At 50.3% G+C, this 19,168-nt stretch overlaps 2 protein-coding genes across 6 annotated transcripts in view; one reads left to right on the forward strand and one right to left on the reverse strand.

The window, feature by feature from the left end:
* The window catches only part of ACTRT2 (actin related protein T2), a 276,283-nt gene extending 257,993 nt beyond the window's left edge, over window positions 1-18,290 (reverse strand). The window contains exon 1 of the mRNA XM_055261849.2: window positions 18,279-18,290. The gene's annotated coding sequence lies outside the window, so the exon portion shown is untranslated. The remainder of the gene's footprint in view (window positions 1-18,278) is intronic.
* The window catches only part of MMEL1 (membrane metalloendopeptidase like 1), a 40,205-nt gene continuing 21,495 nt past the window's right edge, over window positions 459-19,168 (forward strand). For 4 of the 5 annotated variants that reach the window (XM_055261748.2, XM_055261751.2, XM_055261749.2 and 1 more), the window contains exons 1-3: window positions 459-616; window positions 781-1,004; window positions 3,623-3,813. In XM_055261748.2, the coding sequence (XP_055117723.1) occupies window positions 3,687-3,813 (127 nt within the window). In that variant the 5' untranslated portion in view covers window positions 459-616; window positions 781-1,004; window positions 3,623-3,686. Of the gene's footprint in view, window positions 617-780; window positions 1,005-3,144; window positions 3,215-3,622; window positions 3,814-19,168 lie in introns of those variants that run through there. The other variant, XM_055261752.2, reaches the window with a different exon arrangement.

Below are 19,168 nucleotides of genomic sequence, written 5' to 3' on the forward strand. Positions count from 1 at the left end.
GGCTAGTATCTCTGGGTGGGACCCTCCTGGCAGCCGGCGCCCACCCCCTTCAGGACCACCCTTTCCCCTTGCACCTTGGCAAGATCCCCAGAACCCACCATCCTCCTTGGAGATTGAAGAGAAAGAACACCCAGGGTGGGGCCTTTGTAACCCCCCCACCAGGTGGTTGGGGCAGAGCAGAGGGTGTGGAGTAGGAGAAGGGCCTGGCCTTCCTCCCAGCAGCCCCTGGGGCCCCTTTGGACTGAAAGGTCAAGAGACAGAAGCAAGGAAGGAGGGCGGCTTGGGAAGCAGGGGCCAGAAGCCCTGAGAAGGGCACCCATGAGGCAGGGCAGCCCGGGTGCCAAGAAGCTGTCCTCAGCCCCTCCCCCCCATGCCACACCCCCAGCGGAACCTCCTGACTGTGAGCAGGTGTCACCGCCTCCAGGGAGCCCATGCCTGCATCACAAAGGAGGCCCGGAAGCCTGCAGGCAGCCTCAACTCAGCCCCAAGCCACTGCTCTCCCATCCCAGTCCCTGGAAATCCACCCACTTGGCCCAGCTCACCCCAACTCCAAGCCACTGGGACCCAGTCTCCAGGGGCCTGACTGTGGGTGGCGGCCACTCCTGAGTGAGCAAAGGTGAGTTGTGCTGAAGGAGGTACCCGGCCTGCTTTCCTGGGCCTTGAAACCCTCTCCAGGCACTCAGCCCCTTTCTCACAAGGCTGGGCGGGGCGTCCTGTGTGTAGTCTCTCCTGTGCCAGGGCAGGCAGCCCCCTCTGGCACATGGTTTATCCTACCCATAGGACCCGCTGTCCCCCATCCGTAATAACCTGGAGAGGCCACGAGTGTCCCCAGGGAGCCGCAGTGCCTTCGCCTCAGCAGACACTCCACACCTGCCCTGGGTACTCGGCTCAATTTGAAGGTGTTTGTTTCGTGTGTGCCTTTGGGGCACATGGAGCCGTCTGTGGACACCTGCAGGACAGAATGAACTCAGGACGCAGGAGCAGATTCATTAATTCTAACCAAAGTAAGAAGTTCGTGGAAGCTGAGCTCAGACTCGTCCAAATGATTGATCCATTCATTCCTCATTCATTCATTCATTCACCCAACAGATAATGACCGAGGAATCTGGGGTGGGGGTGCCAGTCTAGGTGAAGCGGCCCCCACAGAGGGAGCCCCTGCCCGTGGAGCTGACGTTCCCAGGGGGCTGCAGAAGTAGCGAGGAGATGTGGAGGTGGAGCTGGGAGTCCCTGGAGAGACACAGAGCCGGGGAGGGGCTGAGGCTCCCGGAGCTGAACCCGAGGCCGGGCCAAGGAAGGCCCCACTGGGAAGGGGACCTTGGCAGGAATCTGGGAGGCCTGCCTGGGTGGGTGGGGAGGGTGGGGGGAGAAATCTGGGGGGCCTGCCTGAGGGGAGGGGGAGGGCATAGTGAGAGGGGAGGAGGGCCAAAGAGGGTCCTGACATCAGGGCAAGGCCCGGCTCTTCCTCCAAGGGTTTGGCTACCAGGAGGCCAGGGAGTGACGGCCTCTGACTCTAGTTACAGGCCCCTGGGCCCCTGTGGTGGGGATCAGGGGGTGAGACAGACCCCTCAGGGGGAGGTGATGGGGCCTGGAACAGGCAGCGAGTGGCGGGAATGAGAAAGGGTCCAAGTGAGATGGGCTTGGAGGCTGAGGACTGGCGTGGGGCGTGGACGCAGGCAAGGGAGGCAGATGACTCCAAAGTTCAGCTTCAGCCAGTGGCAGGACAGGGGTGTCTAGGGGCACAGCAGAGGCCGTCAAAGGAAGCGTCTGAGGGTGTGTGGATGCGCGAACGCCGCTGTTCACAGGGCCAGGGACTGAGAGAGGTGGCTGAGGGGACAGGAAGGAAGGAGCGAGGGACCTGGAGGAGAGGAGTGAGGTCCAGGTCCCCGTCCCCGCTCCTCACACAGCCAGAGGTCAGGGAGCCCTGGAGGAGTCGCCGAAATGAGCTGGCCAAGCCACTTTTGCAGGGTGTTGCCCAGACAGGCTAAGGGACGTCTAGGATCTCCCAGGGAGTCAGGGACAGAACTCTGGCAAAGTCCACAGCAGGCGGGGGTGGGCTACAGGAGGGCGGAAGCACATTTAGCCCAGGTGCTGGCACTCTCAGCAGCCAGTCCCTGACCCGCTGGCAGGCAGCACTGGGCCTGGCTTCCCTTCGCTGCTCCCACGTTATCCGCCCTGCCTGGTACAGGACTAAGCTGGGGCTCAGCACAGCAGGTGTGTGATTGTGTGTGACGACTGAAAGTGCTGGAAGGCCAAAGCACCCAGCTGCTTCCCTAAGGCCGGGCAGCTTCCCAGCAGGGCTCCGAGTGCCAGCGAGGGATGTGCACATCCATGCATGTGCTCACATATGTGTACACTCACACACACAGACATGCACAGCCACACACCAGAGCACACGCACACACATGCACACCCACGCACACAATCATGCACATGCACACGAGCACACACGCACACGTGCACAGTCACACACATGCACACATGAGCGTACACACACGTGCATATCCACACACAATCATGCACATGCACACACGAGAGCACACGCATGTGCACACTCATGCAGTCACACATGCACACGAGAGTACATGAACACACGTGCACATCCATGCACACAATCACGCATATGCACACCCAAGAGCACATGCACACACGTGCACACTCACACATGCACACACGAGAGTACACGCACGCACGTGCACACTCATGTAGTCATGCACATGCACATAACAGAACGTGTGCACATGTGTGTGTGCAAAATCACACATCAGAACATATGCACACACACACACAATCATACACATGCACGTGCCCAACCACATGCACACACTCATTTGCACATGTGTACACTCAGGTTCACACTCCCACACACGCATACATGCACACTGGAGCACTCAGACTTGGGAGCTTCCTGAGTCCGTGTCCTGTGCCCCCAACCCTTCCTGCCCAGCTCCCTGTCCTGCCTACAGCAGCAGCCTGTGCCCAGCCGTGTGTGTCTTCAAGTGCTGCCCACTGCCCTGCTGGCTCCAGAAGGTGTCCCCTCCATAGTAACAGGGTCAGGAGACGACCAGAGCTGCACACCAGCCAGGTGGCTGCCAGAGCTGAGATTCAAGGCTGCCTGGCCCCGCAGGTCCCTTCCTGGCCCACGTAGTCACCGCCTGTGTGGGTACCTACTGTTCTGGTGTCGCCCATCACTGGCTTCTGGACTCCAACAGGAAAGGTGGGCTGGGAGCCCAGAAGCCCAAGTGGCCTCCCCGACAGGTCCTTGACCTAGCGCTCAGGCCCACAGCTCCAAGACACCCAGCATGAGCAGCCCAGGCGGGCTCCACTGCAGGGGTCCCTTGACAGCACAGGAGCTGAGCCTCCTGGGTCCAGCTTGCGACCCCAAGTTGGGAGCATCCCAGTCCTAGAACCTCCATGCACTCAAAGATTCCGGCCCAGGGGTAGTGTGGAAAGTCCCAGGACCCAGTCACCCAGGGTTGTGGGCTTGGAGAGGGAGACAGGAACAGAGTGTTCCAAAGGCACCCAGCGCCCGCTCCCAGCCAGCATCCGGCCCTTCCAGCCTCGGGCCGGGCGGGCTCGGGGAGCTCCACGCCCCTCTCCCCTCTCCCCTGCCCTGGGCCTGCAGGTTCCTCCGCGGTGCTCTCCCGTCCAGAGCCCTGCTGACGGGGAAGTCCGAACGCACCGTGGAGATGGTGGAGAGCGCCGGCCGTGCAGGGCAGAAGCGCCCGGGGTTCCTGGAGTGGGGGCTGCTGCTGCTGCTGCTGCTGGTGACTGCTGCCCTGGTGGCCTTGGGTGTCCTCTACGCCGACCGCAGAGGTGAGTGCGGGTGCCCCGCCCCCGCCTGTCCCCGCTCTCCGCGCTCGCCCGGCTGCACCTGCTGCAGAGTCCGCCTGTCCCCAGCCCGAGCCCGCCCGTCAGATGGGGCAGGCGGGTCTGTACTGGGCACCCAGGGGCTCCCGGGGCCGAGCTGCGGACTCAGAGGCGGCGAGAGGGACACTGACCTGCAGGGAGCACGCAGCCCCTTCCAGAAAGCTCTGCCCCGGCCCGGACTCACGCGTGCTGCTGCTGCGGCTCTGCACCCGCCCGCCTCCGCCGGACTCCCGGCGGGTGGGGGGCGCAGACCCGTCGCCCGCCCCTCCGCGCGCCCCCTCCCTGCCTGGCCGCGCAGCCCCGGCTGGGGACCACCGGCGTCCGTGTCCCTCCCGCCGCCCGGGCTCACCTGGCTGCCTCATTCCCCCGCCGCCATCCTGCGGAGAGACCTGAGGGTCCTGCCGCCCCCGCCCCGCTCAAGGCCGGGTCAGGTCACGGGACCACGGCAGGAGGGGGCCAGGCTGGGGTCCCACGGAGACAAAGGCGTGGCCAGGGCTGCTCGCTGGAACCTCGGGCTGTCCCAGGAACACTCCCCCCGCCCCCACGCCGGCCCGTCCCTTGCTCTCCCCTCTGGGGTCAGGGGCTCCCAGGCACCCGTAGACCTGGTCACCTTCCAGCCGCCCCTGCCAGCCCCTCCGCAGGCACAGCCCTGGTCCCTCTGAGACCGGGCAGCGCGCACACATCGAGGAGCAATGCTCACCCCCGGGGCAGGTGCGCAGGGCGCTCCCACAGTGGCAGGCGCCGGACTCAGAGCTCACGGCGGACCTCACACCCCAGGTCCAACAATGGGGCGCCCCAGCCTGTATTACTAGAATGCTCCCTCATGTCTGGACCCCTGCGCACTGCCTGGGACCATCCCTCCACCCCTGCGGGAGGCTGTGTCTGTGAAGCAGAAGTGGGTGCTGCCTGTGGATGTGCAGGGCGTCCCGGCCCGGGGCTGCATGGCTGGCCACCGTACAGTGTGGCTGCTGCCCAGACCGCAGCCCCTGGCCCTCTAGGGTCTCCCCTGGGACAGAGGGGCCCTGCGACCTCCATGGGCGGTGGGCAGTGGGGGAGGGGAAGGCTCACTCACCGTGAGGAACCCAGAGCCCAAGGGAAGCTCTGTTCAGAGCCTGCTGGGCTCAAAACACCTGCTTTCCAAGCTTTCATAAAACAAGGCTGACCCCACACACACCCCCAGCTGTGGGATAAGAGGAGGCCTCTCTCTTCTGGGTCGTGCCAAGGGGCCTGAGCCCACCCATCCCAGAGAGACCCTCCCTGCCCAGCCAGGTGCCTCGGGAGTGCTCCACGGTGCCATGGATCTCAGCAAAGCCTGCCTCCACCCATTCCAGTGTGGAAACGGGCCCTGGATCCCCTCCCTCCAGGGAGGCAGAGCCCTCTGTTCCCCCGTCAAGACCCCTGTGCGTCAAGACCCCCACCAGGAATGACCCCACAGCTGACCTTGGCCTCAGTCCAGGATTGTTTGTGGAAGGTTTTCTAAGCAGTTATTATCATTTATTTCTATGTATTTTCTCATTTCCATTATGACTTTTTCATCGACTTATAAGTCATTTAGAAATTTTTTTAATTTCCAGACATGAGTTTTTAGTTACCTTTTTAAAATTATTGATTTCTAACTTAATTGTGTTGTCAGAAACCATGGTTTATGCCATTATTTATGTGGTTCTTTCTTTGATATTTGCTGGGCTTGCTTTGGGGCTAACACTTGATCAATTTTATAAATAACCCCTGTGTGCTGTGGAACAGGCTCAGTCACCAAATGCTGAGTGATGGTGTCTATACACATCCACTAGATCAATCAAGTCTTCTACATATTGGCTTTTTTTCCATTCTCTTGATCTCAAAAGAATGAAAGTTTTTGAAAGATCAAGAAAATGATTTCTTAAAATCATGTACTGAAATGTATATGCTAAAATCTTGCACTAAAGAATCACCCATTCTTGTAGTTACATCGAATCTTACCTAATTTACCTATTTAAGGCTATATTACTATGTGAATGCAAATTTAAGTATGAATTATAAAATTAGTTTCATAAATTTAATATTGTATTAAGATACACATATGAAGTTAATATATCTTTCACTTTATGAAACTGTGTAGTCACCGTTTCTGACTTAACAAGGCTTTTTGCCTTGAATCCTGTTGAGCCTGACATGAGTACTAGCTACTCAGCATTTGCTGTGTCTATTTTTCCCATTCTTTTTCTTTGAAACTTTTCATCTCCTCAGCTTTAGATGTGTCTCTTTCAGTCGTGTATGGCTGGATTGGGGGTTTGTCTATCTTTTAATTGGAGGATTTTGTCGGTTTATAATTACCAGGACGACTAAAATGTATGTTTTTCCTATTGTGTTCTTTTGTGTGTCTTATGCTTTTTTTCTCTTTTCTTGCCTTGTTTTGGATCAACCTATCATTATTTCCTCTATTTTCCCTCAACTAACTTGGAAGTTTTGTATTTCTATCTTTTTGATAGTTATCTTAGATTTTTTGTTTTAATTATTTTTAAAGTTATAAACTTTCTTTTATAAAATCAAATGTTTTTACAAAAATGACAGTGAGAAATACAGTCTCATGTCCATCCTAGAATTCTACTCCTCCAAAGCAACTGTATTCATTTTCTAGTACAGGGGTTGGCAATAGGCCCATAGGCCAAATCTGGCCCCTTGCTTGTTTTTGTAGATAAAGTTTTATTGGAACACAGCCAGACCCGTTCATTTATGTACTACCTATGGCTACTTTACTGCTAGGACAGCAAAGTTGAACAGGTGAGATGAAGCATGTATGTGCCCCACAAAACCTCAAATATTTACATCTGGCTTTTTACAGAAGTCCAGCCCCAAGACTGGAGTGCCCCTCATGTGTATAAACCTGGTCCGTGAACCCTTCTCTCTTTATCATACAGTTTAGATCATGAGGAGGCATTATCAGATTGTGGTTAGCACCCAGGCTCCCAGTTTTTGACCACTCAGAAAGCTCAATCCACATACCTCTTCCCCAAATTTCTTTGTCGCCAATTTTCCAGTCATGCTTCTTCCAAGTCCCTGACCATCCAGCCAAACCGTTGGCTACAGCCCATGAATCGGTACCTAATCGCACATCTGGCCACATCTCCTTCCAAGCGAAGTGCACAACAAGGTGCGCTGCTTGAAGTTCTGCCCACTGGGAAGATTTCCCTTCACCGCTGTCCTTCATGGATGTCCTGGAAAGGGGCTGTAGTGCTGCAGCTGTCCACTTGTGGGTGGTGCCTGCATATCATGCAGAACCATCTGTGAACCAGGTCCTAGTCTTCTCTTCCTCTGTCAACTGGTCATAGGGAACTCCCCATGAGGCTATCGGTGCAGGCGAGAGGAGAGAAGGCAGGGTGAGAGAAGTGAAGACCATGGGCATTTGAGCCACTTCCTCATGTAACTTACTTGTGCCTTCAGGACCTGCTTGAGCCCGATCATGTATATACCACTTCCATTTGATGATGGAATGCTGCTGTGCATGACCCACTTTATGGCTAGATGGGTCAGAAAGCACCCAGTTCATGATAGGAAGTTCAGGTCGCATGGCGACTTGGTGACCCGTAGTCAAACGTTCACTTTCCACCAAAGCCCAGTAACAGGCCAAGAGCTGTCTCTCGAAAGGAGAGCAGTTAACTGCAGAAGATAGCAGGGCCCTGCTCCAGAATCCTAGAGGGCTCCGCTGTGATTCACCCACAGGGGCCTGCCAAAGGCTCCAAACAGCATCCCTATCTATCTGCCACTGACACTCCAGGCACCATTGGATCTGCCGGGTCATACAACCCAAGTGACAGAGCAGCTTGCACAGCAGCCTGGACCTGTTGCAGAGCCTGCTCCTGTTCTGGACCCCACTCAACACTGGCAGCCTTTTGGGTCACTTGATAAATGGGCTGAAGTAACACAGCCAAATGAGGAATGTGCTGCCTCCAAAATCCAAATAGGCCCATTAGGCCTGAGACACCTTATCTCAGATGAAACTTTGGACTTGGAATTTTGAGTTAATGCCGGAATGAGTTCAGACTTTGGGGGACTATTGGGAAGGCATGATTGGTTTCAAAATGTGAGAAGGACATGATATTTGGGAGGGGCCGGGGGCAGAATGATATAGTTTGGCTCTGCGTCCCCACCAAATCTCATGTCAAACTGTAATCCCCGTGTGTCAGGGGAGAGGCCTGGTGGGATGTGATTGGATCATGGGGGTGGATTTCCCTCTTGCAGTTCTCGTGATAGTGAGTGAGTTCTCACGAGATCTGGTTGTTTGAAAGTGTGCAGCTCCTCCCCCTTCATGCTCTCTCTCTCCCCTGCTCCGCCATGGTGAGACGTGCTTGCATCCCCTTTGCCTTCTGCCATGATTGTAAGCTTCCTGAGGCGTCCTAGCCACGCTTCCTGTATAGCCTGAGGAACTGGGAGTCAATGAAACCTCTTTTCTTCATAAATTACCCAGTTTCAGGTAGTTCTTTCTAGCAGTGTGATAATGGACGATGCAAGTAGAGACTGAGATCAATAGCATTTGCACTGGGCCTGGAACACACTGTTAAGAATGTAAGAGCTACTGCCGTCATTAGTAATATTCTGTATTATTGGCAACATCGTCACAATACACTGCTGTGGGAGGGTCTGAGATACTTCTTTGCAGACTCCAATATTTGTCAAAACATAAAATCAGGAGCCTCATGAATAGTGTTTAAATTTTTAACATAATAATACATTGCACCATTTGGTATATGAGTCTTTTTGAAATGGTATATGTAGGACGGTTTCCTAATATACAGAATTAGGTACACCTCCTCTTCCATCAGTGCGTGAGTGTGAGGGATTGAATTCCTCTGGTTAGGAGTTAGCTGGCTGGGGATTCCACTGCTGTTGTTACCCACAGTGCACCTCAGACTCACATTTCTCCAGCAATGAGCTCCTGTTCCCTGCGCTTAGAGAAGTCAGCCCAGGGACCAGATGGTTCTCTCCTCTTGCCTGCTCCAGCCTTGGCCTTCAGCAGTCTGGATGCCCATGACACAGAGGGCATCCTCCCCATGCCCTGGTCCTTCTGCAAGCGGTGAGTTGCTGTTGCTGGTCAGTACTAGGCTCGGGCTGAAGGTGGGGGCTCTCTGGTGTCGTGGCCCAGTCTCAGGCTTAGGCAGGCCTAGTATACCTGGGGCTGGGGATGCGCCTCTTGGCATCCGTACCCCATCCCCATGTCAACCAAGCTTCGCCCGGTGCCTGAGTTGCCCACCCCTCCTCTAGAGGCAAGAGACCACTGCTTGATGTCAGTCTAGGATTCTGGGCCCACAAGGATCTCCTGCCCTTCCATGGGCCGAGGATTTTTTACTCCTGACCCTCCTACAGAACAGGGGATTTGCTTGGTCCCTGGGCGTGAGAGGGGTTCCACCTGCCTCAGTGGTTTAAAGCTTTTGCTCCCTGCCAGACGAGTATAGTTTCATGTCTCAGCCAAAGCAGGTCCCTGCCTCCATCCCTGGGCCACCAAGGGAGGCTCTCTCCAGCCTTCTGAGACCTGCCCCAGTCTTTCTCATAGGCATCTGGGAAAGGCCATGGACAGAACATGGAGTGAGTGAAAACCTCTTCGTGATGGGGGCTCCCAGCTACTCCAAACTCATGTAGCAGCCCACACTGGGCCTGTAAGAATGTGTGAAAAATTTTAGCTGATTTCTTCTGACCCACTTGGAACATCTCTTTCTGTCAGGTCTTGGCCAAAGTGAAATAATTTACATATCCGGCCTTTCCTTGGAGGGCCTTGTCACTCGCAAATTGTTTACCTGATTGTCTTTGACCTCAGGTCTTGGATGGGCTCCAAAAAGTTGTGCTTTTTGTAGATTATTTGGCTTTTTCTTGTACGGAAGGAAATGATATTCAATTGCAGCTTTTGATGTCCTAGGCAAAAAGCAGAACTTCTCTACCTTGAATTTTTATGCTTATTTAACTTAAATATTAATCAATATCTCTATTAATTTCTTCCAAACAATACAAGCATTTAGAACAGTTTAACTCTTCGCACCACTACCCAGCCTGTTCACCTGTTATTGCCGTTAAGAACTTGGTTTTTTTTTGTTTTTTTTTTATACGGAGTCTTACTCTGTTGCCAGGCTGGAGTGCAGTGGCTCGATCTCGGCTCACTGCAACCTCTGCCTCCTGGGTTCAAGTGAGTCTCCTGCCTCAGCCTCCTGAGTAGTCGTGCCATTGCATGATGATGGATGAAACTCCATCTCCAAAACAACAAAAAAAAATGTACATTGGTTCAGTCCAGAAGGGTGGGACAACTCCAAGTAGGGGCTTCCACATCACAGGTAGATTCAAAGGTTTTCTGATTGCAGTTAGCTGGAAGAGTTTATCTAAAGACTTGGAACCAATAGAAGGGAATGTCTGGGTTAAAATAAGGGGTTGTGGAGACCAAGGTCCTTGTTATATAGGTGAAGCCTCCAGGTAGCAGGCTTTGGAGAAAATAGATTGTAGTTCTTATTAGACTTAGTCTGTTCTCTCAGTCTTAAGGTCTCTGGTTTGTTCGTTTTTGAGACAGGGTTTCACTCTGTCACTCAGGCTGGAGGGCAGTGATGCAATCACAGCTCACTGCAGCCTCAACCTCCTGGGCTCAAGTGATCCTCCCACCTCAGCCTCCCAAGTAGCTGGGACCAGAGGCACATGCCACCACACCTAGCTATGTTTTTCTATTTTTTGTAGAGATGGGTCTCACTGTGTTGCTCAGGCTGGTCTCAAACACCTGGGCTCAAGCAGTCCTCCTGCCTCAGCCTCCCAAAGTTCTGGGATTATAGGTGTGAGCCATCACACCTGGCATATCTCTGTTTTAAGGTGAATGCTGGTCAGCTGTGCCTGAATTCCAATGAGAAGAGGGTATAATGGGGCACATCCAACCCCCACTTCCCATCATGGCCTGAACTCGTTTTTCAGGTTAACTTTGGAATGCCCTTGGCTGAAGGGAGGGTCCATCAGTCACTTGGAAAACTTAGTTTATTTTTGGTTCACACTCTCTTCCCACAGGCCACATGCTTTTTTTTTTTCATTATTTTATTGTTTAAAAATGTTTTCCCACTTTAATAAGCTGGTCTACCAAATGGCCACCTTCTTGCTGTGTCCTCATGTGGTGGAGACAGACAGTGAGCTCTGTCATTTCTTCCCCCTCTTATGAGGGCACCAGCCCTACCAGGTTATGCCTCCTGCCAGCCTTGCCCATTGAGCTGATTTTAAACCTCCTCACAGGCCCTATCTCCAAATAGTCACATTAGGGGTTAGGGCTTCAAACCACAAAGTCAGTCCATAACAGGCCCCAAACAGAGTGAGACCCAGGAATCTTGTAGGGTAAGACCTCTGAATCCCACATGCATTTGAGGCCTTGCTTGTGATCAGACAAGTTTGGGGAGCAATGCTTGAAAATAATCTATCAGCATTAAACTCTTAGCTCTTGTCTATGTGAAAATTACTTTATTTAGTGCTCGTCCTTCAGTGATCGTTTAATTGGTTAAACAAGTCTGAGCTGTTATTTTCTCTCAATATCTGAAGGTTTAGCTTTCATGTCTTGTGACTCCCCTTGCTGCTGTTCAGACGTGGCTTCAGAGAAAAGTGCAGTCAGCCTAACTGCCGTTCCTCTGTTGGGTGAACCATCTTTTCTCCCTGAGCTATGTTCTCTTTGTCTTGGGTATTCTGAATTGTTATCATGAGTTGTCTAGCTGTGAAATTATTTGTATGTATTCTGCTGTGCATTTGTTGTGATTCATGAAGCTGAGCACTGACAACATTTATTAATGTTGGAAAATTGTACCCGTTATCTTCCTGGATCGTGTATTTCCCACATCATCCCTTTTCTCTCCTTTTCCATTTTCCACTGCATATCTGCTCCATTTTTCCCACTGTTCTCCGTGTCTTTCAGCTTTTCTTTCATATTTTCCATCTCGTTGACTTTCTCCTGCATTCTGGGTCAGTTCTTTAGAACTACACTTCATTTCACTAAATCTTCTGTTCTGTTATGTCTGTTACTTAACTCAGCCTTTTGGGTTTGTAGTTGTTTTTGTTCTTTAAATCTCAACAACTACGTGGCTTTATTTCTAGAATTTACAATGGATCATTTTTCAAATTGATTTTTTATTGTTCCTTGTTCTTACTTTTGATTTTTTTTTTTTTATAGACTCTCACCCTGTTGCCCAGGCTGGAGTGCAGGGGCACGATCTCGGATCCATGCAACCTCTGCCTCCTGGATTCAAGTGATTCTCGTGCCTCAGCCTCCTGAGAAGCTGGGATTACAGGTGCCCACCGCCATGCCTGGCTAATTTTTGTAATTTTAGTAGAGACAGGGTTTCACCATGTTGGCCAGGCTGGTCTCAAACTTCTGACCTCAAGTGATCTGCCCACCTTGGCTTCCCAAAGTGCTAGGATTACAGGCATGAGACACCACACCTGGCCTAGTTTTGATTCTTTTTAAAGCATTTCGAACATACTTATGTTATTTTATTTTAGCAATTGAGGTCTTAAAAACCAGCCCAACACTCATTGGCATAAAACAATGATTTATTGTGGGGCACCTCCACTGTTTGCCTGGGGTCATCTGACCTAGGTTGGGCTCAGCTGGGGTGCTCTGTCCATGTAACTTTCATCCTCCTACTGGAGCCCAGCAAGCATTTCTGGGCAGATCCCTCTCCTGGCAGTGAAAGAAATCCAAAAGGACAGGTGAAAACATGCAAGGCCTCTTAGGGCCCAGGCTCAGAACTGGAACACTGTCATTCCCACCTCATTCCATTGGCCAAAGCAAGTCACTTGAGCCACCCACAGTCAAGAGACAGAAGAAAAAAATACTTTGTCCCTTTTGTGGGAGCAACTACAGAGTCACATGGCCAAGGCACGGATGCAGAGAAGACTCAGATCCAGGGCCAGTGGTGCCAGCTTCCATACGTTCTGGATCAGATCATTCCTAATTGGCAATCTTTGGGGTTCTGGTTTTGCTGTTTGTTGTCTCTCACTAATGTAAGATTTTCTTTTTAAAAAATGTAAATACATATTCAAATTGGCTTTATCTATGCGGATCCTGTGTTATTGGGCTGAGAAATGTTCCCTCTGGAGAAAATGTATTTGTTTTCATCGGGCACCTTGGGACATTACCAGCCTGGAGTTTCTTTGAATTGGCTTCTCAGCAAGAGGTTTCCTTGGCCACACAGTTCTGTAAACTCAACAGTGGTATGACAAGCTGTCTGTGATTACACATCCTCCAGGGAGGGTGTTTCTTTCTCCACTCTGTGAAGTTCTTTGTGGCTTTGTTTCTTCTGAAAGAGGGGTGGAGAAGAGAGGAAAGAGAAAAAAATGTAAATTATTTACATCAAGATTGTTTTAGTCCATTGGTGTTGCTCTAAAGGAATACCTGAGACTGAGTAATTTATAGAGAAAAGAGGTGGATTTGGCTGACAGTTCTGCAGGCTGCACAGGAAGCATGGCTCCCCATCTACTTCAGGCTGTTCCATTCATGGTGAAAGGTGAAGGGGAGCCCGTGCGCGCAGGTCATATGGCAAGAGAAAGAAAGAGAGAGAGAGGAAGTGCCAGGCTCTTTTCAAGCCACTCAGGGGCACCAAGCCATTCATGAAGAATCAGGTCCAAGACCCAAACACCTCAACACTTCCCACCAGTCCCCACCCCCAACACTGGGTATCACATTTCAACGTGAGGCTTGGTAGGGAAAAATAAACTATATCCAAACCATGGCAGAGGTCTTATTCAAATCAAGGCATTTGGAAAGCTTTAGGAAAACAAAACCTTCAGAGGAAATGTCAAAAATAGTTTTTAAAATGTAGAAAGCCTATGTAAAAATGACTGGCGTATTACAGAAGTTATTCAAGCAAATATAAAAGAACAGAGAGAAGATCCTGTGTCGACTGAGTATTCAGGAAAGCTGCCCCTTTTTGGAATTATGAAAAAGAAAAATCTCCTTTTGGGGAGTTCATTGACTGTGTTTCCTGTGATCATATTGTAGCATTAGGGTAAGATTTTGTTTCTTTTCAGCCATTGTGGCAAAAGGGTCTCATTGTTTTTGCTTTTTCTCTTAGAAGAACAGAGCTGTTGAATGCCAGTATGGGGTCTGGAGGTCCATGCCCTGCCACTCCCCCAAGGAAAGTGACCAAGTGATCTTGCCTCCCCAACAGTTTTCCCAAGAAAAGTAGAGATGAGGAACCTCACAAGCTACTTTTTTTTTTTTTTGAGATGGAATCTCGCTCTGTCGCCCAGGCTGAAGTGCAGTGGCGCAATCTCAGCTCACTGCAACCTCCACCCACTGCATTCAAGTGATTCTCCCACCTCAGCCTCTCGAGTAGCTGGGATTACAGGCATGCACCACCACGCCTGACTAATTTTTGAATTTTTAGTAGAGACGGGGTCTTGACATGTTGGCCAGGCTGGTCTTGAAGTGATCCTGGCCTCAAGTGATCCACCTTCCTTGTGATGATTAAATGAGACACTGTAAGTTAAGGGATGACACGGAAAAAACATGCCTAGCTCATCTAATTCAGTTTTGAAAGTGTTGCTCAGGAGCCCACTACATCCTCAGGCAGCCCTTGATCTGCAGCATTTGGCGAATTTCCTTGGGGGTTTCCCCCATCAACAAGTCTATGGGAGAGCCTATGTTGGGAATGCAGCGCGGGCAGTAGAGGCAGGATGCAGGCATGAAGGAGGCGTGGACTCACCTCTTCAGTTGTCCTAATTTGTTCTGGATACATCTGACTAGATGGGAAACAAATGAATCAAAGGCACTGTTTGGGTCCAGGTCTCCCGTTACACTTTGCTCCCTCTTTACCCTTTCTCAGGCTCATCATTCCTGCCTACCAATCTGGTCTTCCCACTGGTTTCGTGTCCCTTCTGAGTGAAGACCTTTTAGCATTTGTTGTGGTGCACATCTGGTAGAGACAAATGTTCTCAGCTTTGGTCTAAAATGTCTTTATTTCACTTTCACTTTTGAAATATGTTTTTGCTGGGTATAGAATTATAAGCTGATAATGTATTATTGTTTTTTTCAAACACTTAAATAGCTCATTCCATTGTCTTCTGGCCTTCATTCTTTCTGGTAAGAGGTCACCGTCATTCTTACTGTTGTTCCCCTCAATATAATGTGTCTTTTTTTCCTCTAACTGCTTTTTTTTTTGAGCTAGGGTCTCACTCTGTTGCCCAGGCTGGGGTGCAGTGGCATAATCACAGCTTACTGAAACATCCCCCCTCCCAGACTCAAGCGATCTTCCCACCTCAGCCTCCCAAATAGCTGGAACCACAGATGTCCACCATCATGCCCAGCTAATTTTTGTTTTGTAATTTTTTTATAGAGGTAAGTTTTCTCCATGTTGCCCAGGCTGGTCTCAACTCCTGGACTCAAGCAATCCACCTACCTCAGCCTCCCAAAGTGCTGGGATTCAGGCATGAACCACCATGCCCAGTCCCACTGACTGCTTTTAAGTATGTCTTGAAATTCTTAATTCTGAATTTCTATTTATCTTTAGTCCTCCACAGTTTGACTGTGATGCTGCTGGGTATGGTTTTCTTTGTATTTGCCCAGCTTGGGATACACTGCCCTTCTTGGGGTAGATTTATATCTTTTACCAACTTTAAATATTTATTGGTCAGTATCTCTTCAAAGATTGTTCTCTGGGTCTCTAGTTATATATATGTTAAGCCATTTAACATTGTCCTACAGGTCTAAGATATTCTGTTCAGGTTTTCTTCAGTAATATTTCAAAAATTTAGAACAATTTTAGGTTTACAGAAGCATTGCAAAATAGTACAGAAATCCCTATATACCCCACCCCCAGTCTCCCCTATTATGAACATCTTGCATTAGCCTGATACATTTGCCACAAGTAGTGAACCAATAGTGATAATATTACTATTAACTAAAGTTCATACTCAATTCAGATTTCCCTGTTTTCCCTCATGTCCTCTTACCGTCCCAGGGTCATATCAAGAACACCATGTCTTCTCAGGCTCCTCTTGGCTGTGATGGTTTCTCAGACTTTCATTGTTTTCTTGTTTGTGTTTTTGTTTTTTATGATCTTGACAGTCTTGAGGATTACTGATCAGGTGGAATTATCCTCAATTGGAATTAGCCTAATGGTTTTCTCATGATTAGACTGGGGTAACACATGTTGGAGAGGAAGGCCGCAGGTCACAGGTGCACACTTTCAGTGACTGGACTTATCACTGTTGATGTTAACCTTAATTGCCTGGCTAGAGGTAGTGTCTGGTTTCTGCACTGCAAGTTACTTTTTTCTCTTCTTTTTCATAGTGCAGTCTTTGAAAGGAAGCCACTGTGTGCAGCTCACACCTGAGGAGTGGGGAGTTATGCTCCACATCCTTAGAGGCAGAGTATCTACCTAAAGTATTTGGAATTCTTCTGTATGAGAGATTCGTCTATTCTCCCTGATTTGTTTATTTACTCAATGATTTGCGGATATTCATTTTACACTTTGCATTATAATCCACTACTATATTGCGTTGCTCAAATTGTTCCAACTCTGGCCATTGGGAGTTGTCAGTTGCTTCTATGACCCTCTGATGTATCCCCATTATCATGAATTTGGGGTGAGTTTTTTGCGGGGAGCACTTTCTTACTTTTTGGCATTTCAACATGCTCCAAGCTCATCTTGTATGTTTCCTACCCCAGATGTATAATCAACCATTTTTCTAAGGAGCCCTGGCTTCTTTTATTGGATAATGGTTTCAAAAACCAAGAGCTTCTAGGATAATGTGGTGTCTGAAAAACAAACAGAAACCAAGAGCCGAGTCCTATTCTTTGCTTATTGCTACTCCTCAGTTGGTGTTGCTTCTAGTCTAGCTCACCTGGCAGAACAAAGGAATATGTATGTATACATGAACCCATCTAGATACTCATATCTATAAATATGTATTTATGCAACCATCTGCATCTATATTAAGCTAAAAATGAGTTCACACTGTTGTCTCCAACTCCACTCCACCACCACATGGACCATTCTAACTTCCTTCCTTTCCTTGTCTGTAACTTCTCACTGCAGCAGCAATAAGCCCAGCCACCTGCTATCCACTTACTTTTTCCATTCCAATATACATGTGTAGTGGTTTCAGAATTAAGCTGGGATCCCATGAAGGACAACTTTATCAACTAGAGTACAGTGCTTATGTACAGCTTCCTTTGCCTTTAGTCTCATAGACTCTACTCATTTCTAAAGTTACTTAGGTCAACACTTTATACCCCTATCCGTTTCAGTGAGATCGTTTTATTCATTTGTCTTGAGTCTCATTCTGCGTTTCATCCTGGGATTCCCCTGACAGTCTAAATAATTTTTTAAATTTGCATACAATAAGGTTTACTATTTGTGCTATAACATTCTGTGGGTTTTGACAAATGCGTTCACCATTCACCATCACAATATCGTACAGAATAGTTTCACTGCCAAATGCGTTCACCATTCACCATCACAATATCGTACAAAATAGTTACCATTCACCATCACAGTATCGTACAGAATAGTTTCACTGCCAAATGCATTCACTATTTGTCATTTTTTGCCCCCAAAATTCCCTTGTTCTTCACCTGTTCAACCTCTTCAACATCCATTTTCCCAAACTCCTGGCAACTACTATTTAACATCTCTCTTCTCTAAAGTTTTGTTTTTCCAGAATGTCACATAATTGGAATCAGACAGTATGTAGCTCATAGCTTTTTTTTTTTTGAGACAGGGTCTCAGTCTGTCTCCCAGGCTAGAGTGCAGTGGTGCAATCTCAGCTCACTGAAGCCTCAACCTCCCAGGCTCAAGCAGTCCTCCCACCTCAGCCTCCCAAGTAGCTGGAACTACAGACATGTGCTGCCATGCTTGAATGGCCTTGCCTGGTGCATCTGCCCCTCTTCATGCTTTGACTCCAAAGGCAGAGCAGCCACAGGCCTCTCCTCTCCTGGGAAGGCCTCATTCTTCCCTGAAATTGGACTCGTGCTGGTTTCTCCATGTCCTCAGCTCTCGTGGGTTTCTAAAAGTGCCCATGCTGTAGCTTCTCCAGCTTGCTCTCCTGGCTAGGGTGAGGGCCACAGTCAATTTCAACTTTCTGCATCCTAATCAGAAGCAGAAAGCCCTTGCCCTCCTTGTCACCACTTTGGTCAGAGGTGATGTCCCTCGAATCCACTCTTTAGCTGAGGTGAGGCCCTCTGGAGTCCACAGTCCAGTCTCTGGTCCATAAGCTCTGGGTTACTGCAATTGGCAAATGCCACAGGGCAGCCCTGCCTTCTGCTCGCACTCACCACCTCCTTTCCGTTGCTGGCCTGGGGGGTTCCTTTGCTCTGAAGCTCAGCCTTGCCCTTCAGCACTTTGCCTCGGTGTGTGCAGCATGCAGCACTTTCTCCCTGTTTCCACCGGGCAGGGGGCTCCTTGAGGGATGGGCCCTATTAGGTTCACATCTGAACTCCAGCATCTGGCCTGGCTCACAGTCATCATCCAGTGTTGGATTAATGGCTTTTTGAATGGCCAGGCCCCCAAGGAGCTGATATTTCTGTGGCTTCTAGCACCCTCTCTGCAGTCTCTGCCCAGGGCTAGGCCAGGTTCCAGGCCTGCCAACAGCCCTGACCTGAATGAGCCCTGTTCCCTCCTTCCACTCAGTCCTCTGTGTGCCTCACTGCTGGAGAAATTCGGCCACAAGCCAGGTCTGAGGGTAGCCAGGCCTGGCTTGTCATCTCTCTGGACCTGGGGTCCCCTCTTCTCTCCACCCCACCCTCCTCTCCCACACCTCTCTCCAGGCAGTTGACAGCCAACCCAGGAGCCCCCGATGCTGACCAGGCAGGCCCCTCCCAGCAGGCAGTAGAGAGATGGAGGGAGGGTGGCTTGGCACCTTCAGTGGACAGTGAGGGTGGAGAGGCTGGGGACAAGGGTCATTAGTGGGAAGTCACCCTCTCTGAAAAGGCCCTGTCCCTCTAAATGAGCCTGCCCTGTGGGACTCCAGGAGCGTGCCACCTTGTGTGGGCCTGATCAGGGTCAGGAAGATCCTGAGGTAGAGGAGGCTGTCAGGAAGAGAAAAGTCTCACCTCAGGACCCCTCTAGGCCCTGGCACATCGGGGACCTTGGGGTGGGTGGAGGGAGAATTAAAGGGTGGGGCTGGCAAGGCAGGGCAAACCACCCCCCATTCAAGCCCAGCGGGAGATAGATTGAAGCTGGCCCCTGCAGTGAACTCCATGGATCTCCTGTCTCGCTGCCTTGGGGACCAGCCCTCACTACAGGGGTAGGGCTGGAGCACCCAGCACTGTGGGAAAATGGCGTGCTGACCCAGGGAGGCCCCCAGCACCCCAGGGAGC

This window comes from Symphalangus syndactylus, chromosome 22, assembly GCF_028878055.3.
Source record: "Symphalangus syndactylus isolate Jambi chromosome 22, NHGRI_mSymSyn1-v2.1_pri, whole genome shotgun sequence".
Taxonomy (NCBI): Eukaryota; Metazoa; Chordata; class Mammalia; order Primates; family Hylobatidae; genus Symphalangus; species Symphalangus syndactylus.